Source organism: Alosa sapidissima, chromosome 15 (assembly GCF_018492685.1).
Source record: "Alosa sapidissima isolate fAloSap1 chromosome 15, fAloSap1.pri, whole genome shotgun sequence".
In the NCBI taxonomy this organism is placed as follows: Eukaryota; Metazoa; Chordata; class Actinopteri; order Clupeiformes; family Clupeidae; genus Alosa; species Alosa sapidissima.
This window is the reverse complement of record NC_055971.1, coordinates 17,210,061-17,237,457: the sequence shown is the minus strand read 5'-3', so window position 1 is coordinate 17,237,457 and position 27,397 is coordinate 17,210,061. Positions and strand designations below refer to the sequence as shown.

At 43.1% G+C, this 27,397-nt stretch overlaps 1 protein-coding gene across 1 annotated transcript in view; it reads right to left on the bottom strand.

The window, feature by feature from the left end:
- Window positions 1-10,204, bottom strand: part of frem2b (FRAS1 related extracellular matrix 2b) — an 81,886-nt gene extending 71,682 nt beyond the window's left edge. The window contains exons 1-2 of the mRNA XM_042064557.1: window positions 5,037-10,204; window positions 2,640-2,729 (exon numbers count right to left, since the gene is read on the bottom strand). Coding sequence (XP_041920491.1) covers window positions 2,640-2,729; window positions 5,037-10,062 — 5,116 coding nt within the window. The 5' untranslated portion in view covers window positions 10,063-10,204. The remainder of the gene's footprint in view (window positions 1-2,639; window positions 2,730-5,036) is intronic.
- Between the last annotated feature and the right edge of the window lie 17,193 nt (window positions 10,205-27,397).

Sequence of the window (27,397 nt, the reverse complement as noted above, 5' to 3'; positions counted from 1 at the left end):
GTTCTCTTCCCAGATTCTCCTGTGTACAGATTGGCCTAATGATACAGAAACAGAGAGAAAGGGGGAGAGAGAGAGATAGTGAGAAAGAGAGAGATAGAGAGAATGAGAGAGAGAGAAAGATAGGGAGAGAGAGAGAGAGTGAAACATTGTATTTATTCTAATCCCACACTGGCTCGCTTTGCTACCGTTGTCACGCTGCCTATTCATTGCTCTTTTGGCAGCGGCGCCGAGGGCTGAGAGGGGAGACTCTTCCCATGTGCACTTTGCAATCCGCCGCCACTGCCTTGGCCCTGGTCTCCCAACACTTTCATGAGCCCCGACTGGAATCCCTGCTGTCTATTCACCGGCTACGCTTTGCAGACCAGGGGAGATGAAAAGAGCTGTCCGAGCTCGTCCGACAATAAAGGGGGGACAGGTCCCTTGTTTCTCCATCATCCTCCTTAACTTCTAGCGCCCCTTTTCCCAGCACCTTTCGTCTTGGGTTCGGCCTCGCGGGGTTACCTCTCCGACCCCATCAGCTGTCTGTGTCTGTCCGTCTGTGTGTGTGTGTGTGTGTGTGTGGTGTGTGTGTGTTGTGTGTGTATGTGTGTGTCTGTGCTGTGTGTAAGAGAGATGCTGTGTCTCCGTCACCGAGAGACCGATTGGCTCCCCTCAGAGATGCGCTTTGTGTTTTTCCAAGGCCGTGGAACAGCCAAATAAAAAAAGTCACGTCACCGGGGCACCCTCACTCGCTCGCTGGCTTTCACTCACCGCCACCCGTCAGCGGCATCATCATCGTCATGGCGGCGATGCTATTCAGCAAGGCCCCACGGCGGCACTCACTTGCATACCTAAGGAGTGAGCGTCTTTAGAGTTTCTGTATTGGCCCGTGAGTGAACTACAGCAGACAGGAACAGATGGGGATGGAAAGACCCACCCACATGGACCGAGAGAGAGAGAACAGAGAAGTCGTTTGTGTTGCTGTGTTGGGGGACAACTGAATACACACATGTTTTTTTATTTGGTTTTTTGAACGTACACACACTTGCCTTGATGATGTACAGACACACACATACACACACAAACACACACACACACACACACAGGACATAGTCTCATACATAGTCTCATACATAGTCTCATCCTTATTTACACCCCACACAACCACATCTACATGCACATAAATAGACAGAACCACACACACACACATACAACACACACACACACACACACACACACACACACACACACACACACCTGCACACATGCATACACACATAACAAAAACACATCCACACTGTGAATTTTATCTTTCTTAATACTAAGCCTCAGCTGTGTTTGAGAAAAGCAAAAGAGCAATTACAAAAATGTTTCAAAGGGGGCCAGGACCTGCATGGATAATTAATATCTAACATACAAAACTGCTCTCCGCCAGCTCAATGTGGTAATGCTCATTTTGTCTTTCTCTATTGTGCCAGACAGTGAACCCGTAATGACACAAGCGCTGAGAACATTATTACCAGCAGCTGTTTGGACCTTCTCCTCCACTCCAGTCCTGCACACACGCCAATCACACGCGAACTCAGTAAAACAAGGTGTGCCCCGAGGAAAATCAACAAAGTGTTTATGAGTCTATTAATACTATTGCATTCTTTATCTCTGCTGAGTTTCACTGGAGGCTTGTACACAAAATTTGCTAATGAGACTCCCAGAAGAGGTCTGTAAAATATGAAAATATGAAAATATGTACAGTACGTATATGCATACATGAATATGTACACACACACACACACACACACACACACACACACACACACACACACACATACATTTACATCAGGGATGTGTCATATCGTATCGTCCATGATATACTGGTAGAAGTCCTCCCTGTGATGAGCATTTGTCCTCTCCTAATATTATTGATATAGTTGAGGACATGTTTACATAAGCTCCACAATGTGGGCTGCTCACATGTAGAGCAAAAACACACACACAGAAAAAAGGAAAGCCATTAACAACCTAAATTCAGTGCGTGCGCACAAACATACACATACTCACAACCTCACACACACACACACACACACACACACACACACACACACAGTTTCTCCACAAAAGCACCACCCGCAGTACTAGAATCTAGTTTCACTTGCAGAAGCTCATTCTCCCTTAGCTGGCACAACTGGATATTACGGAATTGCCTCCAGCAACCCTTTTATTGGAGAGAAAAAAAGTACCCTTCTGATTCAGAATGCTAAAAATATACATATGGGCATGAGGGGGGAAGAATCAGCTCCAGAGCTGAAGGCGAAGTTGTTAGATCTTTGGCAGATACCAAAGCAAGGCCAGGCCAGTCCCGGTGAGGGTCTGGCCCAAATCTGGCGCAGGCCTGACGTAGGTCTACCAGATCTATTCATAAGTCAGGGCCTCTCTTCTTGGTACCTCTTACTCAAAATTCAAACCCTTCCCTTTCAGACCATACATTTTTAATTATGTCAGTCCTCAGGAACCATCATAGAACCATTTGTCCACTGAGGAATTTGTGAATGTGTGATGGTGATGAAGTGCACGTTATTTGACTAACAAATGCAACACAGTCATGCCATCACAACCTCATTGTTTGAGTGAGAGGCGAGAGGGAAAGACTTGAAGAGACCTACCGATATCCTCGATGGAGAAGAAGAACACATCACTCGTGGCGTTATCTCCATCTCTTAGAACGTAGCATATATGCATGTCATCAATGTCAGCTGAGGGAGAAGAGAAAAGCAAATCAGTATTCTATTCCACTTCCTATTCCCCTATCCCACACTAAATCAGACGTACACTGACATTTATTTAGTTTTTACTGTAATAACAGAGACATGTCTGTAAGGTACACATAGTTCATGCCTACCCTGAGCCATAATGCCAATGTTAGCCTTACTTTTAAAGCATTTTAAAGACCCAGTAAAATGTTATTTTCCTTTGTTTTTTTTTTTTTAAACAAAGTCACCAAGTAAATAAACACATGGAAAGCCTGGCGATGCTTTCAGCCATTTCAGACATCAACATGTCAACTCAGCTGACCCACTTCCAGCTTGGCCAATTTGCAGATGCCTCAACAGTTCAGAGAACGCAGACTTCCAAAACCTACAGGATGCCTCACTGTCATCAGTTCACTGCTAGCTCATTTAACACTACAAGTCAAAGACATGTAAAAAAAAGAAATATGAGGCACACATAACATTAACGACTGAACATCAGCATATCTGTCGAGCCGCTCTCTCATTGAACGCGGCTGAGGCGTTTACGTGCTTCTAAAAGGTCTGTTCTCTGGGCAAGCGTGAAGTTTACGGCTGCCGCTACCACCACCACCACCACCACCACCACCACCACCACCACCACCACCACCACCGCTGCTGCGGCTGCTGCTGCCTCGCATCTTCAATATTTGATGTCAAAACACTCCTCCCTTCAAAGACGGCCAGCTCATAAAAATGTAACCCCACCATCTCCCAAATGCCCACGAGGGAGACATTTTATTTACTGGATGCTTTGCCCTTACACTCCTTCTGCACGACTCCTCTGAAATATTGAACAGGCGTCGGAGGTGAGGGTGAGGGTGAGGGTTGGATGGTGGGGGTTGGGGGGATATGCTAGGGCAGAGAAGAGCAGTGAGGGTAAATCGATGGTGCTTTCTGCTCCGGGCTCTCTGACTACGCAGGTGCTTGGGCTGCACACGGATACAGGCCCCTCAGGACCAGAGAGGCACGCTTCACTGTCTCATAAAGAACACACAGCCACAGAATTGGCTACTCTCGCTACAGTCTCCTTTTGCCTGCTGAGTTTTGACTTGTGTTGTGTCGTTTCAGGTCAAATCACTAAGTTCCTGCTACATGAAATCTAATTTGCACAGAAATATACGCTATCCTGATGTTTTGAAATACCACATGTAAGACAGGTATAGACAATATGAAAGATAAATCGATATAATGCATTCCTTCGTGCAATAACACTTCTTGAGGCTGAAGTGAGGTTTGCCATTGTTTGCTAAAGTGCTTATCTGACCAGTTGTTGGTCAGATAACAACATGTCAATGCTGTGTGCTGGCCTGACATACCCTAGAGCTATACCAAAGAACACTTCTAACTTTCACTACCACTATGGTGCAGAACTGTTCAAATGTGTGTTAAACATTTATATCAAGTCTTCACCTCCCACCCTTAATTTGAGTTTTATTCAGTCACTTTTTCCCCTCAGGATTTAGGTTACTGTTACTGTATGTCTAAGGTATTATGGTTAAGGTTAATAACAAACATGTGGCTGATGACTGATGTGATGTGACTTTATTATTATTATTTTATTTTTTATTTTTTATTATTTTTTTATTATTATACTTTTTATTATACTTTTTAATAATTTATTTTATGTATTTTTATTGTATGTGTGTGTGTGTGTTAACATGCACAGGACGGTGCTGTTGTGACAGTCAAATTTCCTTCGGGATGAATAAAGAATTTCTTATCTTAATATAAACAGCTTCAGAGAACCTTTTTACAACAACAACAGCTAGCTCAATGGACCTTTTGTTATTTTTAACCTGCAGCAAGCCAATGCTATTTACAAAACATAATTTACCCCTGTACATACAGTATATGACCAATGAGTCAGTAAACAAAAAGGATTTGTTAGGAGCAGTAAGGTTTACTGAAACTCTATATCTCAGAGGAACGTGTTAAAACCCCTTCAAAGTCTCTACCTGGGGAGCCATATGTAATTCAATACGTGTGCTGTCTGATACACTAAGTATGCTGTCATGACACACCTTGTTAAAATGCGAGAGTACAAACCCTTTTGTGATACAGACAAGCGTGGTGTGAACTGCATCCCATGTGGTGATTGGGAAAAAACAGACATCTCTTTCAGGAATAATAAAGAGTCTGTAGCCAAGTAAAATATGTCTACTGCCAGCAGTGAACCTGCACTGTTAAATTGGTTGGGATAATGTGAAACAACATACTTGACAGTTATACTTTCTGTAATGAATGTTGCAAACAATACTTTTTCTTTCTTACCTTGTGTGAAAGTGGTGACTGTGACGTTGCCTTTGCCCAGGTTGATGAGGTAGCCATGCTCTGGGCCCACCGTGATCCTAAAGGTGACGGCCACTTGCGGACTGTCCCTGTCCTCTGCTTTCAGGGCTTTGCTTGTGATGAGGAACCCCAGGTGACCGGTGGACAGAATCCTGAGGGTTGCGCCTCCTTTGTTGACCATGATCTGCGGAACACCATTGTCCACAGAGAGAATGGAGATTTTCATGGTTTGGGGTCTGCGCGTCTCAAACACTGTGTCGGGGAAGACGTAGAAGTCTGTGTGAGTCCCGTCGGTCACGGTGAAGGAGAAAGAGTCTACGGACGACTCGGTGCCGTCGTGCTTGTAGCTAATCATGTTTTCGTTCAGGTCCTGCTTGGTGAAAGAGGTGACCGGGTGGCTGTTGTTGAAGAGCAGCTTGCCGTGGACCGGCACCTGGGTGATGGTGAACTTCAGCCGTTGGTCCACCGTGTCCCGGTCCTCCACTGTCAGTTCGAACGGAGTGATGAGCTTGTTCTCTCCCTCGCTGACCACCAGCCCGTGCACGGTCACCACCGGTTTCTTGTTGTCCACATCTGAGATGGACACCCTGAAGGTGCGGAACACCGGGTTGTACCCGTCGGTCACCTCGAACTCAAAGCTGTCCATTTTGACCTCGTCGTCAGCCGTGTGGATGTAGTAGATCTTATTCCCGGCCAGCTGCAGCTGTGTAAAGGAACTTATGGGCATACCAGGGGTGTCCGTACACTCCAGATGCCCCCTCATGGGCGCGCGGGTGATGGTGAAGACCAGGTGCTCGTCGGGGCTGTTCAGGTCATGGGTGCTCAGCAGATCAGTGGTCAGGGTGACCCTACCCCCTTCCTTCAGGGAAACACCCTTACTGACAACATCAGGGAAGACCATGTCTATACTGCCGACTGTGACATAAAAGTATCTGTCTATCAAGGGATTGATGCCATCTGTGACATCGAATTTAATCAGATCGCGAATCCCTTCTTGCCCATTGTGTATGTAAACAATGAAGTCTTGGTCTACTTCATTTTGGGTGAAATTCATCCCTATTGTGATGTTCTCTAAATAACCGAATGGGGTCCGCCTTTGTAAAAATCCCTGGTTCGGTCCATAGCGAATGATGTATGTCAGCGTGCTATCCTCCGAGTCTAAGTCAGTGGCTTTTAAAACTCTGTTGGTGACTACTTTGACATCCCCTATCTCTATCTCGAGGCCGTCGTTAATGGCCATCCTTGGCGTTTCATCATCAACGGGAATAATCATGATCAGGACCTCTTTCTCCACTGTGAATTTACCATCAGTGAGAATGACAGTGAAACTGTCCTCTGTGGTCTCTGAATCATCGTGCTCATAGACAATACTAGAGGCTTCTCTGATCTGGTCAAGGGTGAAATTGCTAATTGGAACGGTGCCAGAGGTCAACTGGTTTAGGAGAACGCCATGTTTTGGGGGTTTGGTGATTATAAATGTCAGTTCATCAGAAGGGACATCTGCATCTGCTGCGTTCAAAATTGGGGTGTCTATGACAATGTTCATGCCCTCCATCACTACAAACTCCCTCATGTATATCTCAGGCTTCTCGTCATTGGAGGGGATAATCCTAATAGGGAAGAAATGCTTCTCAGAGTAATTAATGCCATCGGAGCATCTGAAAGTGAACCTGTCTTCCACAGGTTCGACGCCCTTGTGAATGCTCTGCACATAATAAATGTGGTTTTGCCTAATGTCCTTCATGGTAAATGCACTGATGGCTGTGCCTGACCTAGACTTCTCCGAGCCCGGGGCTGGGGATATGTTTTCTATGTAGCCTGACGATGGCTGAACAATGATCGTGCAAAGGAGGTCATCATTGGGTGTGTCTACGTCATCTGCGCTAATGTGCAGGATCTCTATGACATTTTTCTCTCCCTCTACTACACTGAACAGGGGCCCTACAAACACCTCAGGAGCCTGGCTATCCAGGGGCAATATGGTGACCTGAACTCTGACTCCAGTAACCTTGTTGCCCCCGACGGTCCACTCATCTGACATGTCTGTGAGGGTCAGATTAAAGAAGTCCTCCTTGGTGGTGAGACCGATCTCTCCCCCGGTGTGGGCGTACACCACAAAGCCGCTGATGATGTCAGCTTGGGTGAACCTCCCAGCGGACACCCCATTCACAAGAATCTCCCCGAACACGGGAGGGTCCTCCACGATGAAGGTCAGCCGGAGGTCATCTGTATCCTCGTCCTTGCCCTGAATGACGCTTGTCGTAATTTCCGTGGCCCCGTTCTCCAACACATCAATGTGTGAGCCTATGGTGCCAGCTGGGAGACTGATGGTGGGTTTCTCATCATCAACCGGCTTCACAGTGACCCTGATAGTAATTGTGACAACGTGGACTCCATCACTAACATCTATTTGGAAATAATCACTGGTTGATTCATCTCCATTGTGGACATATGTAATTTTCCCCTCTGAAATGTCCCTCAGGTTAAACGCATCACCTTTGGTCAGGTCAGTGAATGTATACTGGACTACACCGTGAAGTGGAGGCTGAATGACTGTGAATGAAATCTGACTGCTGTCAGTGTCTTGGTCCTCGGTGTCCAGTTCCTCTCTTGTAATGACATGTGTGCTGCCCTCCAACACAGTGAAACCAGAGTTAGTTATCTGGGGTGGCTTGTTGTCGACAGGCTGAAGATAAATGTTGAAGGATCCGGTGACGCTATTTCCAGCTGTGTCTTCCACAGTGAACGCAAACTGCACCACGTGGGCTATGATACCCAGTTCCACATCAGGTGGCTTGTAGGCTATCTTGTGGTGATTGATTTGCGCCTGGGTGAATTCTGTGACCTGCATGCCTGGACTTTCAGTCAAAACGATTGACCCAAACACAAGGGGGTTGTTTGCATCTGTGTCAGTGGGTGGCTGCGTAATGGTATATTTCAGGTCGCGATCCTCAGAGTCCAGGTCTGTGTAACGCAGGAACTTCTTGCGAAAGTATGTGAGCTGGTACTCGTGCACGGTCATCTGCAGTGTGGTGCCCGGGTAAAGTTCGGGAGGGATGTCATCGATGGGAAGAATCTTGATTATGAACGAGCTTTCCCCTGATTGATTGGGGGGGTCGTTGTCATCCTGGACGCGGAACACAAACTGGTCCATGACAGGCCCGGTGATGTGAGGCCCTACGTGCCTGTAGAAGAGCTTGCCATCGGTGATGTCCACCTGGAGCCACTCTGTCACTGACTTCTCGTACATCTCGTCCTCAGCATCGAACCGCCATGTAGACGGATCCTCTGGGGCCTCTGATTGCCGCAGTAGCACCTCTCCTATTGTGGAGAATGGGGGCTGGATTATGAACTTAATAGTGGAGTCCTCTGAATCTATATCAGCCGCACTGAGCGTCAGGGGTGAAATTGGAATCATCTGATTTTTGAACAGGACCAGGCCTGTGTTGGCATTGATGATCGGTGGCTCGTCGTCCATTGGCACCACGGTGATGGGGAAGAGGAATTCCACTTCGTGCTTGCCATCGGTCATCCGAAAAATTATGTTGTCACTGTAGGTGTCACTGCCATCGTGCTGGTAGATGACCACACCATTATCCAGGTCAGCTGGCGTGAAAAATTTCCTCCGTGACCCCAAAACTGTCAGATGCCCATGTCTGAGCCCATCAATCACACTGACCCTCACATTGTCCAGGTTGTCTTCATCACTAATCTCTAAATTGTGTGAGCTGGACAGCGGCCTAGATTGTCCCTCATACAGCAGCTGTCCAGTATTTCGGGTCACGACAGGGGCCAGAGTGTTCATTGGCTTGACAACAATCATGAAGGCAAAGGGGTCCGACACAGCACCCTCAGTGTCCACAACCTCAAACTCGATTTGGAAAATTCGCTCACTGTCTGAATCCACAGCAGGGGGCTTATAGGCTATTTTCAGCTCCTTCAAGTCTCTCTGATAGAAAGAGGTGATGGGCAAATTCCTATCATCTGTGCTCACAATGTAGCCCTCTTCAAAAGACAGTGGGGACGTGATATTAAATATTAAATCATCTGGATTGGATTCTATGTCCTCCGCAGCCAGCATATCAGGAGTAATGGCAGTCATTACAAACTGGTCCACCTCCATCATCATCATAGCCACAAAACTGGGCTTTGGGGCAGTGTTCTCCTCCCCTTCTCGTATGCGCACCATAATTTGGAAAAACTCTTGGTTTAATATGTTGCCCTCTTTGTCTTGTAACTCTACAAACATAGGAATATAATCTCTGTTGGGGGAACGATGGGCAAACGTGTGCTGATAACGAATGTTGAGTCTGAGAAATTCATCACAGTCCACCATCTTTCCCAGTTTTCCCTCGTCAATAAGTTTGCCATATCTGGGCAATGCACTTCCGCTGGCAAGTGATGCGACTTTGCACTGATATGCATTTCTGTCATAAGTAAATTCCAATATTTTCTTATCAATGGGATTACTTGCTCCTAAGAGCCTTTCAACAGTGAGGGGCATATTTCTAGTCAATACTTCCAACTGCGTAAAGATTACCTCAACCTCCATCATAAACGGTATAATGACTGTATCAGTTTGGGTGTCATAGCGGAGTTGTAGCCTCACCCTGTCCTTTGCCGGGCTCCTGGAGCCGAAGTGCGAGTACTTCACATCGTTGGGACCGAATTCACACGGAAACTTTTTCGGGGAGAGCAGCCCCGGTCTCTGTGACAACGGGTCATTATCCAACACGGTTATGCTACATTTGTCTCCGGGCTGAACTTGGGTAACCAAATCGTTGATGGGATCAACAAAAATGGATCTCCCGAAAGGCACGCGTATTCCATTGTTTGCAACCAATATAGCATCCTCTGAGAGGTCCGTTCTCAAACCATATGATAATCCCAAAGTGTCAAAGACCTGTGCCGATGCATAACCTGTCAAAGTCAATGCACTCACAAGTAAGTGGAAGAGAACAGCGACTGTAGGAATCCCGTGCCGCTGCAGGGAGATATTCAAAGCCATTTGTGCAGAGAACCCAAAGCGAGGATCCACTGCACTTGTAACATAAAATACGAAAACAAACTAGGCTACTTTACGCAATAAAAGTTACAAACGAATAAAATTAGGGTGGGAAATTCTTAGACGCGTATCCGTACTGAGGTACACCATTCTCTCCAATCGGCTGTACTGGGTTAAACTTCATACATTTGGAAAGCTGGAGTGAGGAAATCACGCCCTCTGTGCTCCGCGATTGGATGATATTTACGGTGGAATGCGTATGTTAAGACTTAAATGGACCTGAGTCATGTCACTCCAAGTAAACGCGAGCGACAGCTACAGTTTGGTCCAGTCTGAATAAATTTGTGTCAGACAGGATGGGGTGAGTGAATGCGCTCACACGCTCACAATTATGTTTGTCTTTTCCGAACTATTTTCTGTAATATAACGCTGCGAGTTTGCAGTAGGTTATCGTCATATGTCATTATTTTGGTTTACAATCGAGTTCTTGAAAATATTCTGCTGCACATATTGTGCAAAATCAGAACGCACAAACATTCTATTTTCCCCGATGTAATTATGTACTCGTTAAATTCCGCATTGAACGAAAAATCAAATATTAAAGCCCATTTATCGACAATATAAGTGACACAACTGTTTTGAAGAGTACGTTGTGGCAGGTGCAGGGTGATGAGACATCCCAGCTCCCTCTGGTGGTGGCTGGAGAGACGATGAGAATTCGTTTGCCGATTAATTCGGTATCTCTGCCAACCTGAAAGACGTGTCTTCAAGTACTTCATTGGGAAACAGTTCATTACCCACCGGCAGTGTGTGACAAAAAGTGTGTTACAGTGTAGAAGATTTATGCAGAGAAGGACAGCGCGGGAAAAGATCTTTAGCAAGTTCAGTGGTATTTTCTGAACCTTTTTAATGTTACATAGGCTTTCAGATTTTCACTATTTCCTCTGAAAGCATTTTCACCCTTTTTTACATTGAAGTATTTGTCATTCAAATTTATGTCATTCACTCAGGCATAATGCAGGATCTATGACACACACGGGAAAATGACACTCTCAAGTGATGTGAATTCTCACTGCATTTCAGAAATGACTGCAATTCTCTGGATCAATTTGTATGCAAACAATGAAGGCGGTTCAATAGAATAGGATATTATGTGACAGCTCTGAAAATGTTTCCTGCAATGGCATTTCGCTCTTTCATGTCAACAGACACAAAATGGTAAATACTTATTGGCAAACCAGACTAAGGTCAAACACACTCAGGCTTTTTGTGTGTACTTCAGTCATATGGAGCACTTTATTGACTAAGCCATGTATATCATTCATTCAAGTTGGACAGGCAACAGTAAAACTGAATGTGTGAAGAATCTGAATCGCTGTTATTTAATGGCATTCCAAAGGGGCCATTTCTAGAGCTGTTGGCATGACATGTCCACCTTTGTCCTCTGTACAGCTGGCTCATAGCAGTCTCAGACAGCAGAGCTAAATGGAAGGGTAACATTGTAATGCCACTTTGCCCATACGAAAAATGACTACAGGAATCTTAGAGTTATATATATATATATATAAGATATAAATTGTTAGGCCACAGTAGTATAACTCACTGTTGTGCAAAATAATCACTAAACTTGAAGATGGTATGTTAAATGGTTAAATATCTGACTGAGAAAGAGAGTGCAGAGGTTAGATGATCTCAGTTAAATAAATACATTTATTTACAGAGAATTGTCAGGAAAATACTGACTTGACTTGCACAAAAATCCTCTCTCGAGCCATCGCTTGCTGTATGTGAAAGTTGTAGAATACCATTTAATTATAAAATACCAGTTGCGAAAAAACAGATGTACAGATTGGTCATTATTTCGGGGGAAATTACGTACTGCCTTCTCTCCGACCTTCCTCTCCTGTAGCATTTGATCAGTACTCAGTTTTCAAGCTGAACTAAGGCTTAACTGCTAGCTACTACAAACTATTGTTAACTAGAATACATTCTAAGGCCATATTACTTCCCTGTCATCTGTCTTATGTGATCATGTAATCAATATTCAAACCAAAACAAATGCACCCTAGACTATGTATGGTAGGTATTTTTTAACAAGATACATCAGTTTTTGCTCATTTACTCACTCCTTCTATCCATGTCCAATTGGCATCATCATGTCCCCCTCATGCCCCCCCCCCCCCACCCCCCCCATTTTGTATACCAATGCACAGATTTATGTTTATATGATAGTTATAGTTGTTATATGTTCAACCCTCAATATCATAAGATAGAGTGCCACACAGAAATTAGAAAAACAGTATTATTGGACAGTATTGTTCAAAATAAAACATATAAACATATCACTCCATGTGTTCATCATGAATTTGTACATACAATAGAATGGCAGGAGCTGATTTGCGCCATGCACATTCGGTCCTCCCCAGTGTTGACTCCATGGCTATGGCCTTGTGCTGGACACATTGTGTCAAATGCATTGCATGATACTAAGTGTACACTTGTTTACAGTCACATCATACTCTGGTTGTTAAACATTTGGAAATGACTGGGAAAATTAACCCAACTATTTTAAATACCCCACTTTGCACAAATCAACTGTGCATAATGCAAATGTAATTACCTCTATATTGATTTTTTTTCTCTCTTAAATACCTCCAGTGATAGAGGGTGATTTAAATGAGCTCATTAAGTGGAGACACACTTCAAACACAGCACTCAACACTGGCCATTAGTACAGATGGATCTGAAATATAAATACATTCTGAGCTTGATTCATAATCTAGCTCAGAATGTATGGCAATTGGCTGGTTAGCTGTTTCAGTCCAGTCATCTGTGTTCTTGTGCCATGGTGTTGTTGCCACTATCATGACGTGTGTGTTAATCTAATGTGTTGAAGGAATGGGGAGAAAGCATGTAAGGGGTTGATCATCAGCTAGAAATAGACTTGTGAGCTACATATCAACAATACAGAACATGCCAAGTGAATCATCATCTCGATTCATGTTTTCCGCGCCCCTGTCTCATCCCTAATGAATAACAGATGTCCATATAGACCAGAACTACCAGAATCATACTTGCCTCAGCCCCGTGCTCTTAGCAGATTTACTCTGTAACTTATGTTCTCCTTCTGAACTGAAGACAACGTTGTGAAGTTTGGAGAGACTGAAAAGCAATGGGCTTCCATTTGTTCAACTTCTCCTTCTTTTCATGTCTGTCCACAGTATTGTCTTCACTCTTCACTCCATCTGCACAAAATGTTCAGTGGATTAAAGGAAAAGCTGTTATAATTCTCTGCAAGTGTAAAAAGTGACAGACAACAAAACAAAAAAGATGCCGAGTGAAGTGAAGAGAAAGATTCCCAAAAAAAAGCTTGGTTGTTTTTTTTTTATCCCGAAACAGAAATCTGTCATAAACACATTTAGCAGATCATCTCCTAGAAAGGCTCACGTTTGTACTCGGGAAAGGCTTTAGTCTAATGGATGACAGACAGAAAGGAGAGTGAATAGCTGAATCACTCCTTTCAGATGCTGGAAGGGGAGACAAGGATAACTCAAAAACTTGAAGAGCTATTTAAGATGTCATTGCTGTGTATATACATATATACTGTATATATATATATATAGTTTTCTTGAGCTTCTTCTGTTATAGGATCACACACATATCAGTCATCTTTCGTGCAAGTCATATTTGTTTAAAAGGCGCTTAATTTGTAAGGTCTCATTAATTCTGTGTTTCAGTATGTGCACAAATTACAGTGATTCCTGGGGAACAACAGAATATTAAGCAGCTCTTGGGGTTGATAAGGCCACAGTGAAGTATGCTGTGTGTATAGGTATGTGTGTGGGCATCCGTGGCCCACTGGTTAGCACTCAGGACTTGTAACCGGCGGGTTGCCGGTTCGAGCCCAGACCAGTGGGCCGCGGCTGAAGTCCCCTTGAGCAAGGCACCTAACCCCTCACTGCTCCCCGAGTGCCGCCGTTGAAGCAGGCAGCTCACTGCGCTGGGATTAGTGTGTGCTTCACCTCACTGTGTGTTCACTGTGTGCTGTTTGTGTTTCACTAATTCACCAATTGGGTTAAATGCAGGGATCAAAAAAAGTATATATACTATACTATACATCATATTCTTAGCACAGTGGTATGTAAAAATTGACACACCAACCACAAACCGTGGGCCCCCTGTACGAGGTAGACTGTGTTTGGCATCACATCAAAACCCCTTAATTGCTATGTGGTCGAGCGGAGCTGAACTGCTTCCCAGTTCTATATGATTAGCAGGTCCAAACTCCATCTGGTTCTTAATATTTCCCTCAGGTACTTTCCACTTATGTGTTCCGCATGCAAACATTACCGTATAATATAACATGCATCTGCTGTTATATTATACTGCTCTAACAACTAAGAAAACACTAAACCAAACGATCGTTTGGGCCAACAGTCATTTTTTGCATGTGTCTACTTTAGTGGATTTAGATATTCAATAAAAGTTCACTTTACTTAAAACTGTGGAGCATTTGCAAACATTTCCCACAACTAAACAATGGGCAGCTGATAGCACATCATACTGCCATGAGCAGAGAAGACGCAGACAGCAACAGTTGCCATTGGTAATAAAGCCTAAACTGTGTGACATCGACAGGTGTGCTAATCAATGCTACTTGACTAAGTTACTGTATACATTTCACATTGAGAGGAATTACATAAATACAGAGGAATTACATAAATAGTCAAGTGGGTATCTCAGTGGGTTTTCTCGGTGAACCTCTCCAGAATGGTTACCCTGACCATACTCCATTCGCCAACATTTAACCACATCTACCCACCAATATAGGTCGAAGTTCACTCTTAGGCTTCACAACCCATGTCCAACGTTGCATCAGTATTTTAGTGCAGTCATGCACTAATGATCTACCTATGGTGGGAGTAAAGTATGCATGTCGAAGCACAACCTAGAGACTGTGACGGAGAACCGTCACTACAGTATAAGTATGCACTCTGACTGCAACCAACAGGCCTGGCTCTTTGGTGTTATGGTCAAGCGGCAGGTTTAGTGCCCCAAAGACCTGGGTTCAGGACCAGGTGGAGTCACTGCTCTCTCCTTTCGCCTTACTAAAAACACACTTAAGTTTTATGCTTTGCAAAGGATCATGATAATCTAGGTGACAACTCAAAATAGTTGAGTTATTGTTTAAACTATGTATTTTTGAGTTACAAAGAAATAATAGTTTTGAGTGAGTTTTGTTTTTCAATGATTAAGTTGTGTTAAATCATTATTTCGATTAAGTTTGATTGTTTGGGTTTATAGTGTTGAGATAAAAATGACCTTTGTAACTCCAGTCTCCAATAGCATACAGACATCTCAACAAATGGCACGTGTTGTTTTTCCCTAAACAGTCCAAATCTGAAAAGAAAAAAATCTCCATATCCGTTGTGTCATTGAGTTGCTAGACCATAATGAGTTTGCTGGAGTCAGGAAGTGTCTGCCAGAGGACAATGATGTCCTTGTCTCTGCCTATGAGGAGGCCAAGACCAGACTGTGGACACTGTGAATCTCCGCCAGTGATATCAGTCAGTGTCTTTTGGGCCCTGAGTGATGGTTTGAAGGTGCACAGATTGGAATTCCCTCACCCTGGGGGATGCGATGACCTTCGACCTGAACCTTCTTCCGGCAGGGAAGACAGAGTCTCTCACTAGGCGTTAAGTCAACAGTTTTAATTAGCTGAGGGATTCCGGTGTCAGTGCATTTTTCAAAACCGACGATTCAGGTGTTATTGTGTTTTAGTCAAGCATTGAGCACTCACTGTAGCTGCAATATAGGTACAGCAAGTCAAACTTACAAGGCACCAAGATACATCAGGGTATATATCATGAAATTCTAGTTTGTGATCAGATTGAAGAAGATGGATCTGCACTGCATCACTGGTCCACTGTCAGTTTCTGTCTGAGCAATACCAGTCATTTCACCAGACAAAATTGTGATGCTGAACCATGCTGAATCATATCAATGTCAGATGACAGCACAACCATACAATTCAGCATTTCTCAGCTTTGGGTAAGTGATAGCAAGAAAACAGGCAAAAACTCTCAAACTGCCTTTATAACACAAGATTTATTTATTTTTTCTGCTGGTGTGTCGCAGAGGGACTCCAAGAGCTGTCGCAGCTGCTGTCACTGTATCTCTCCATGCAACAATTGAGCGGCTTATCGTCTCTATTTTTGTTTTGCAGTTATTTGCTGATGACAATGGGACCTGAAGTCTCTTGAGATCCCATTAGGGCTATTTTAGCTAATGACCTCACTGGTCAGGCTAGCGCTTTGATTGCACGCGTGCCTGGCGCTCTCCGCAGGGAATCGTTTTCGAGAAGTTGTCATAACAATCGCCCCGACGGAGGACCTCAGCTCAAACAAACACAGTCCCACACCCAGCATCCAAGTCCCCACTGCAGATTTTCTGCCGCCTGTTAGGGAGTCAGCCGGATCAGCCACCAACAGAAATTTCTACAACAGCTGGCAGGGAATCTGTAGTACATTTTGCCATTGTAGACACTGATAGAATGTGACATCTGTGGTTCTGGTACATGTTGTTAGCCAGTGACAAATAAGGAAATTGGCAAAAAATAAAACACTTCCCTTCTGAGGGAGATTTTGATTTATTTAGGACAGGCCCCTTCAGGCAGTAATCATGTTGACAGGGCCCTTAACATTGCATTGAAGGGTACTGCCAGATGATGGACAGCACAACCCAACTTTGGTACATCGCTCTAATTACAATACTAAAACCTTGTCATAAGCCTTGTTTCTCGTGTTACAGTGGATGGAATTAGTGTAGCACACCAGAGAGAGAGAGAGAGATCTCAAACTTTTAAGAAATGACATGGCTGCATTCTTACAGGGATGATACAGTTTATCTCTGCATTATTGTGAATCCTACCCAGCTTAACCTCATTTACTCTCCACTGCCTGCCAAAGTCCTTCCAGGCTTGGCTAACACGCATCTCTGAAACAGCCTTACCAGAGAGCTGGAGAGAATTATTAGTTGCATTTGACACATTCTTCACTGAAAACTATTTGCTGTGACTTAAAAAAAAAAAAGAAACATCCAAAATATCTACATAATTTCAACAGTTATATCCAGCTGTAAAGGATTTAACCCTGTTTTCAGCAAGGAAGTGAGAGTTGTTAGCATAATATATATATATTTTAATGAAAGTTATTAAAAAGGTCCCAGGGGAGGCACCAAACTGTGCTGTGGTCACCCAGGGGTCAAAGGTCGCCTCCTCTAATCCTGTTCCTGCCAGCGCTGTGAGACCTACAGGGCCTGCCCCGCGCTGATGAGTTTTAAAGCCCAGGCACTTAACCTGCGTGTGCGCCCCATGGGTCGCCACTAATTAACACTGCGCCGCGGAGAGAGACAGAGAGAGCACCAAGCGGAGGAGAGGGGGAGAGAGAGAGCAGAAGGTGGGAGAGTGGAAGGCTCTTTCCCTGACATTTGCAGCCATGTTGTCCGAGTCTGCTAATGGCGTGTAGAGTTTTAGAGGTCCTCTTCATTTTGAGTTCCTTTTCCTTGCTATTCTTCACATTGTTCCATTTCTGTATTGTGTTATGGCTTTGCTGTGGTTGTTGTTGTTTTTCTTCAGTTAAAAATAGATTTATTTTTCTCGTTTCACTTGTTGGGTTGTTGCCATAGAGACCAGGTTCAAGCTAAAGGTTTGATTGCATGTGTGAATGTTAGGCCTGCCAGAAGATGTGCTGTGTGAGATTATGGGAAGCAATGAGGGAAAAAATGCACTCTCTAGTGGTGCCAACTATGAATAAACATTTCACCAGGCGTCATCTGCTGCTGTGATCTTTCACAGATTGACACTTTTGGGCCACACATTTCTCTCCCAGAGACATCTTTTTTCCACAGTTCTTTCTCTCTCTCTCTCTCTCTCTCTCCTGGGAGAAAACATTTTATGAGATACGGGTGGGAACATGAGAGGTGCTTGTTGAATATTTTCTTTGCTTGCATTTTCAACCAATTTCTCCCCACAAGCAATACCCAGAGATGAGTCGCCTCAAATGGATCAGACAGCGTGTGATGATTTTGCAAATGTTCTACACACTGCCACACACCAAACAGGAATAATTACAAATCCACACTTGTCTCTGGTGCCATCCCATCTGCTTTATTTGCCAGTCCATGAACACCAGATTAATACAATTTCAGAACACTCCTCTACTCCATGCACACACACGCACGCACGCACGCACGCACACTCACACAGACCTTACCCCTCAGTCCACAGGCAATCCAGAGGTGTGTCAAAACTCCCATGGTGGGGCACTGTTTTGGGTACACCCAAAATATTTTGCCGTATTCCTGCTTAGCGATAATTGAGTGCTCCATTAATCTTCCAATGAGACGACCAGGCGGGTACAACAACAGCCCTCCCCACCTACCCGCTGCTCTACCTGCTGAAGCCGAGCTCCTTCCACTAGACTTAACTGTAGGAATGAGATGCTTTGCATGACCCCACATCCCCAGTCTATTTCTAGTTTTGTCCCCAAGTGTTCTCTGAATGTGAAGGAGATGAGGAATACATACAGGTAGACTCTGCTTTTCACAGTGTACTGTCTGGAATTCTCTCTCTCTCTCTCTCTCTCTATATATATATATATATATATATATATGTATATACTGTATATATTATACATACACACAACACACACATGCACCTCATACAGATCAGCTACTTCTTTTCCTTCTAATTTCCTTCAAACAGTATTTCCTCTCTTACTCTTTCTAACACACACACACACAATGTATTTGTCTTATCCAGTCTCCTCAGGTGAGTGGCCTGACTGACCTGGACTCTGTTTTTACTGTTTCATCTTCACAGGTGTGGTGGTGTGAGAGGGGGGTGGAGGAGGCTCCAGTGTCTGCAGACAGACCTCCTGACACCTCCCTACCTGCCAACCTCCAGCACATCGTTTACACACACACACACACACACACACACACACACACACACACACACACACACTAAACTCACTCTACATGAGTCTCTATTCCACCTTACAACAGCAGACAATGATTCCTCACACCAGCATGCTATAGTATGGTATAGTGTGAAGCACTGCATATGGTATAATATGATGCTGTACATAAAACCATACACAATGAAAATTAAGCCAGAGTGCATTTTCACTGAAGAGTGATGTTTTTTATTATTATTTTCTTGTTGTTTACCCTTTGTGACCTCCAGAGATGTAATTACTGTGTATACATTAGGGCAGTGAATTCCCTCAACCATATGCAGTGGGTGATGTCATATCATTCATACCGTTTGGAGCCTTTTCCACCTCTTGCAAGCTTAATTTTCAGTCCCAATGGTACTGTAGATAATTAATGTTCTGTCTTCTCTCTCAAGACAAATACAGCAGAAAAACATTATCATGAGTTTGCTCCGTTCTTAGACTTCAAATACTTTCCTGCAGCTCCTTAATGGTTACAGAGGCATGGTGTATAGACAAGGAAAGAATCACATTTTTGTACAGCTATAAACAAGCAGCTGATGCTTAGAGACTCCCTACTGTCATAAGCTTATATCCCGAAATACCAGGACCTCAGTTTACCATAGATAGAGGCACATCCAGGAGCACTACACCTACCTTCCCTGAGCCTATAACACAACAGTTCAAATCAGGGCCTTCAAATTAGCAGTCAACACAGACGTCTCGAGTAATTCGTTTTTGTGTGTGTGTGTGTGTGTTAGAATAAGGATTCGGTGATGGTTATTTACCCAATCAGCCAGCATCAAAGCCCCTGTGAAATGGTAAGAGTTGCTGCAGGGGCACTTGCGGAGAGCAGACCCCATTAACAAGTCATACTTACCGTGGAAGAGCTGAGACACTTGCTAATGATTACCAAAAGCTTTAGAGATTAGCCCGTTTTGTAATTATTAGAGAACATTTCAAGCATGTTTGCTGATTGAATGTTAGGCTGTGTCATTTGTCAAGAACATCCCCCCATTTGCAACTCAAAAATGCAAACAAACTTTCAGACCCTCTAAAGTAAAGTTATGTAATACTCTTTGCTTTAGGATTTATCTATTTATTTATTGGTCAGTTGAAAAAGAAAGATGTTTTTGCCATGTTATGTAACTGTACATATGCACACAGATAAATGCCATGGTGAACAGCCCTTAAAGAACAATTTCAACAGTGATTTCCTGTTGAATTGAACTGAATACAAAATTCCAGGATTGCATTATGTGCTGATGAAATGACAGGTATGTATATTTGCTGGCCTTTGGACTCTGGTCAGGACAAGGCCAACACCATACTAAGCAGCTCCTCTTTCAGTAGGTAATCACTGATTTTACAAGGTGTGGCCAGAAGATGGCAGTGTAACATTGTGTAAACAGTCATATCTGTTTTTCTGTATGGTGCCAGAAAACTGTTGCTTAACTGAAACCACCCAGTACAAGGACTGGTCTTTGGATATATGGTGGGATATCTGATGATTTTGTTTTGTGTATTCATCAGAATGAAATTACAGTGCACATGTTAAAATGAATGGGTAAATTGTCAAATTGTTTAATATACTTTTTCACTTCCTGTTGTGCATTTATGTACCAGTAACTCTACTTTCAATTCATAGAGTTTTTGTTTTTTATTATTTTATTGGACAGTGAGTGCAAATGGCACCATAGTGCAGCTCTAATCTTATAATAATCAGCAATCATTTGAAGGAAAGCCCTCTGCATGAAAAACAATATTTCAGCTGCCCAATATTTCAGGAAAGTGCACAAACCAGAGATTAATTGAATCAGGGATTTGAGATGGCAGAGCACTTGAGTAAAAGGATGGCATGTGTCATTGCTTACAGTGAGTGAAGCCGAGAGGCCCTGGGAGAGAACAGGGAAACATCGCACGTCATTTCCAAGCAAATGGATCCCATTTGTCTGTGTCCAGTTTAGAAGACCATTGCTGTCTCTGCTGCTGTAGCAGGGGCTGCTCTCTGATCTCTGTGGGTGATTCGTTTTTGTGTGTTAAAGTGACTAGCAGCACAAATAAAGCTATCTATTTTGAAAGATTTTGCATAATCAGAGGCACTGTCTTATTTATTACGCATGAGTGGCATGACCTGGGTTGCATTGTGCTCTTACAAATGAGTTAATCAGTCCATACCTGATGAGGATTAGCACTTACATCATATCCTGCTGGGTATCTCTGGCCCCTGGGCGTGCACCATGCATCATGGTAAATCTCAGGCATGCATCCACATACATTTCCCCCCTTTAGGTTTATTCCTGCGCTGATGATAAACACAAGTCTGGGCAGAAATCATTTGCACCGTGATTCTTCCATAATGGCCCCAGTGCAGATGCGAGACAGGGGGCAATTTGAGAGCTGGAGCCCTCCCTAACTGATTACACATATGCACCAGTCCACTCAATTTAGCTGTAAACACATCCTGCCGTCTGAGAAATGGAGCTGGGGTGAGGTGGTATGGCGGGTGCAGATGCAGAGCGGTACTGTGTGCACAGAAACTACACGTGGATGCTGCTCATGAGGAAGACCGCCATGCTTACTCTGTTCTGTAAAGCTTTATGATGCATTTTGCTGCTCTGTGAAATATTCAAATGTTCTAGTATTCAAATGAAAAGCATTCCACTCAGGTTCCATGGGAGCAATGTCAAAGACAGAATCCAAAACAGATGTTGACGTTCCTAAAAACACTGCTAAACAACAATTTGGGATGCAACCGTACACAAAAATCAAGGTTCGGTGTGTACTTAGGTTTTGAAGTCATGGTTCAGTTAATTTTCGGTACAATAAGTCTGTATGTACTGTTAACCTAAAAATATTGCTGGTACAAAATTGGGATAGTATTTTGAAAACATGTCAAATGTTTTTTTGATGTTAATTAACTACGTCAAGTCAAGTCAAGTCAAGTTTATTTATATAGCGCATTTCATACACAGAGGTCATTCAATTTTTTACATAAACAAAACCAAACAATAATAACAAATAAAAAGCATAGAAAGGCAATTTAGTCAAAGAATAGTTAAAAGGTAAAGTTCATAATAAAAAGAAAACATAAAACACAAGGTAAAATAATTTAAAAATAAAAGATAATTAGTAAGCAAAAAAAACAGAGGCAAAAGTAGTAAAAAGAAGTAATAAAAGATAAAGTAGAATAATTATCAAGACAGATTCAGAATTTGTAACGCGGCACAGTTAGCAGAAAGCATCTGAGAACAGTTTGGTCTTAAGTCTAGATTTAAAACTGGCTACAGTTGGGGCCTTGTTGATGTCATCCGAAAGTTGATTCCACAGCTGAGCCGCATAGCAGCTAAAAGCTGCTTCACCATGTTTAGTTCTAACAGTAGGTTTTACTAGCAGGTTTTTCACCTGGGACCTGAGAGGACACGAAGATGTGTACTGCTGAAGCATGTCTGACAGGTATTTAGGTCCTGCTCCATTTACTGATTTATAAACAAGCAATAGAGCTTTAAAGTCAATTCTGTGACTTAATGGAAGCCAGTGCAAGGACTTAAGAATTGGAGTAATGTGGTCAGTTCTTTTAGTTTTTGTTAGAATCCTAGCTGCTGCATTTTGTATCATCTGAAGCTGTTTAATAGTCTTTTTAGGAAGGCCTGTGAACAGTCCATTGCAGTAATCAACCCTGCTGGAGATAAATGCATGAATGAGTTTTTCTAAGTCATATTTTGACATCAGCCCTCTGAGTCTGGCAATATTTTTGAGGTGGTAAAAAGCTGATTTAGTTGTCGCTTTCATGTGGCTGTTGAAATTTAGATCACTGTCAATTAATACACCAAGATTTTTAACTGTATCCTTTGCCTTCAACCCTTTTGTGTCAAGGAGACTAAGTCTTTCCTCCTTTTTACCAAAATAATTACTTCAGTTTTTTCTTTGTTCAGTTGAAGAAAATTTTGAGACATCCAGGTGTTGATTTGTTCTATACACTGACACATAGATTCAAGAGGACCATAGTCGTTTGGTGACAGAGTTAAGTAAATTTGTGTGTCATCTACATAGCTATGATATGAAATCAAGTTATTTTGGATGATTTGTCCAAGTGGGAGCATATAGAGGTTGAATAATAGTGGCCCTAAGATCGACCCCTGGGGAACACCACAGGTCAAGGACGTTGGTGTTGAGGTACAGTTTCCAATGGCAACAAAGAAGCTCCTTTCTTGTAGATATGATTTTGACCAGCTGATAACTATGCCTGTAAATCCAACCCAGTGTTCTAGTCTGTGTAGTAAAATATTGTGATCAACAGTGTCAAATTCTGCACTAAGGTCCAGTAGCACTAGGACTGATGTTTTACCTGAATCTGTGTTTAGGCGTATGTCATTGGAAACTTTAATGAGAGCTGTTTCAGTGCTGTGATTTGCCCGAAAACCAGACTGAAAGTAATCAAAATACCCATTTGATGTTAGGAAGGTGGTTAATTGATTAAAGACTACTTTTTCAATAATTTTCCCAATAAAAGGTAGATTGGATATGGGCCTGTAATTGTTTAGCATGGAGGCATCCAGGTTATTCTTCTTGAGAAGTGGCTTTACAACAGCTGTTTTCAGTGACTTAGGAAAAGTGCCAGACAGCAGTGATACATTTACAATTTGAAGGACATCCGCCGCTATGAGATGAAAAACAGTTTTGAAGAAATTGGTAGGCTGTAGGGTGTCTAAGACACATGTGGAAGAGCTGAGATTCTGTACCGTTTTTTTAAGTGTTTCGTAGTCTATCAAGCTGAACTCTGACATTAAGTTTAGTTTCCCTCTGTTTGTTGCTGGAAGTTCAGGTTGTTGAATTTGTAATTGAGCAGATATGATGAGACTGATTTTGTCAATTTTACCTTTAAAAAAAGATGAAAACTCATTGCATTTATTAGATGAGAGAAGTTCAGGTGCTAATTGTGAGGGGGGATTTGTTAATTTATCAACAGTTGAAAATAGAATACGAGTGTTATTTGAACTTCTATTGATAATGTTAGAAAAAAAGGACTGTCTTGCTAAACTAAACTGAAATCTGGGTCTGCACCCACCAACATAACTTCCCACCAATGTAATAAACCAATAATTATTATTTTTGCAGGGAGTTATTACATTGGTGGGAAGGTTAAAACAGTTAGTACATTGACTTCCCACCAATGTAATAAATCAATTTAAATAAATAAATCATTCAAATTTAGTAAAATGATATCTGTTTTATCAGTTGTAAGGGTATAATTGTCAACAATTGTCACCATCTAAAACAACTCATGACCATAAAGCTTTGCACCCCCTTCACTTTCTACCTTTAACTATTATGCATCACCTTTAATAGGAGCCAAGCTAGACAGACAGGTCCCTATGCAAATTTGCTTTGCCACCCATTGTGTTGTCTGCCTTCTCTTACTGGGGACCAAGCAATAAAGCTGCAGTGTGTCTACCCTCCTGACTTACATTTTGATTATTATAGACTAAAGAAGTTGCTGTGCCGAGTTGGAACACTGACGCCACACACATTTCATTACTTTAACTAAGGAACTATAAGTTGTTATTAGATGAAATGGCTTAATGCACCAAACTAATCTTAATTACAGTTTTTCTCGATCGCTTTAATGCTTGTGTCCACTCTGACATCATGTTTCCCAAACAATTAGCATGCAGGTCTAAACAAAAGCACTCTGGCCAAAATGACAGAGTGCTTTGCAAAAGGCTCTTACTCTCTCAAAACATTTTAAATAATCTTCAGTGTCCTGCCGGGACGGTTACCCCCCTCCCCCATCTCCCCCCAACATTCTAAATCAATTGTATGCACCATATTACTATGTAGCTTAGTAATATTATACACTATTTCAAAGCTTTGACTCTTGGGAATCCAAAAATGACAACTTTTTTCATGTGCAGTAAGCATTTGATTGTCATGATGTCTTGATGCATTTTGGATAACAAAAAGTCCTATGGGGAGTTTCCATAGGCATTTTACAAAACGCATGAGCATACCTTGGCAAACAATGGTCTAAAGCACTCATATTTTCCTTCTATATTGATCTACTTTTGCACACAGCTTCGCAAGACCCGGTGCTAGGGCTCAGTTGTGTTTCAAAGGGATATCAAGTGACCTAGAGGGCTGAAATGTGGTCAGTTCAGAGATGCTTGCAGGGCCGGAGTGGGGCCACTTTTCAGCCCGGGAGTTTCAGGCCCAAGACCGGCCCGCGTTTTCCATAGTGGTGGAAATTGGATAAATGAAGCAACATTTCAGCTCTTACTATCCTGTAGTTTTTATTAGTACCATGGTTCAACAAATGTGTAAAGGTTATATTAATTCACTTTAACTGAGAAGTTAACAAAAAATATTCCACTATTCCACAAGTTAACAAAAACAGAAAGAAAGAAAGAAAGAAAGCCTTTGAAATGTAGCCTCTCCCACGCTTACACAAAGAGGCATATTGAACTAATGTTTAGGCTACATGTTTTTTGCATGGGCAGGCTATATTGTTGTTTGGTGATTTAGCCTACTCCTTTACTACACCCTCTTCTAAGCAAACAAGGCATATAGGTTCATCATGTAGCATAAATATTTTGCTCTTTCTTACATTAAACAACTTTAATTTATCCTCTCTACTTGTCCCTGTAGTCATGGCCTCCATCACTAATTTCGGGCTCATCATTTTCAGTGGTCGACTGGTTGATCTGCTGCTCAGAGGCTACAATTTTTACCGCATAGGCCTACACAGATCAAACTTCAGTTTTGTTATTAATATTTGCATACTGCAAAGTCTATGAATCGGATACAAAAGGCTAATATTTTAAGAAATGTAATATGTTGCTTGCAAATAGCTTGACAACGCTACAAACGTCCAATATTAGCCCAATAACTGCTAATAATCATTGCCTATAGGCTATCTCTCTTTACCAGTTGCCACTTTTGTCTGTAGGCTTAATCTAGAATCTTGGCACATTTAGCAGCAGCTACCTGGCCGTTTCAGTCCCTCCTGGCCTCTTTCTACCATCCATCCTTCCTGACGCTTATAGGGGAGGAAAGTAATCTCATCGCCATCTAGTGGTTGCGTTCCTAGAGTTTAGCGGAGTGGATGGGATTTTTTTTTTTGAAAAAATATATCTCGGTGCACATTGGGATCTTAATTTAATGCCTTCCATATGTGAGGCACTGGGGTCACCTCTATTGCTTCAAGTGGCCATACCTTATTTTTAGGATCAGTTGAATTGTTTTGAGTTTTTGTCGTAACATGGTGATAATGAACTACAGTTGCATGTGACGTCACAGGTTTGGGCGCTTAATCTCTAATTGATCAATACAGCAATTTGCTTAACTGGCTTAACATATTTTTGTAATAACGGAACGTGATGTAAACCGCGTGGTGATAACTTTTATGTCTGGATAACTGGTGTTGTGCTTCTACTTACATCAAAGTCAAAGTCAAAGTCAGCTTTATTGTCAATTTCTTCACATGTTCCTGTCACGGACAGAAGACGACCCAAGAGCGCAAGTTCAAATTCAGAGTCTTTTTATTGAAGGGTTCAGGGGGGAAGAGGAGTGAGAGAAACGTGAGGTCTTGGAGGTTCCGGTTCCAGGGGTGCTAGGAGTGCCAGGGGTGTCAGGGGTTCTCGGGGCTCAGGGGAACCCACACACAACAGCAAGGTGAACAGCAGGCAGTAGTACAGACCAGGGCTAGGCACTAAACGTGGTGAGAGACAGAAGGCAGATTCGAGTTACCGGGGGGGCTGAAGATCGGAGAGTAATCGAGAAGATCCGGAAGGCAGGTCGGGATAACCGGGGCAGTAGAACAGGGAGGCAGTCAAGAAAGGATCCGAATCACAGGTAGGAGTCAGAGAGTAGACAGGCAGGCAGGTTACTGGTCCAGGTTTGAAGACGATCTGACAGGGCTTGGCTGAAAAACAGGGCTTTATATACTGGGAGAGGTTAGTGGAGAAATGCAGTGCAGCTGGCAGAGTAATTAGAGCAGAGTGGGGCAAGGTGAGGATGGTGAGTAGGAAATGCAGCGCAGCTGGCCAGGTAACAAGAGCTGAGCAGGGCGGAGCCAGGTGGAGCTCGTTAGGCAGAGTAGAGAGAGAGTGAGCAGAGTGGCAGAGAGTTGAATCAATTAAGGGTTGTTGCCAGGGAGAGAGAATGCTCATGACAGGACCCCCCCCCTAAGGGACGGCCCCAGAAGTCCCAAGAACAACATCATGCCGGGAGGGTGGAGGGGAGCAGGCGGCGGGTCAGAACTCCTCCGAGCGGTCCGAGTGAGCATCCCCATCCTCAGAAGGAGCTGGAGGGTCACGGTCGGGAGACAGGACAGGTACTGAGAC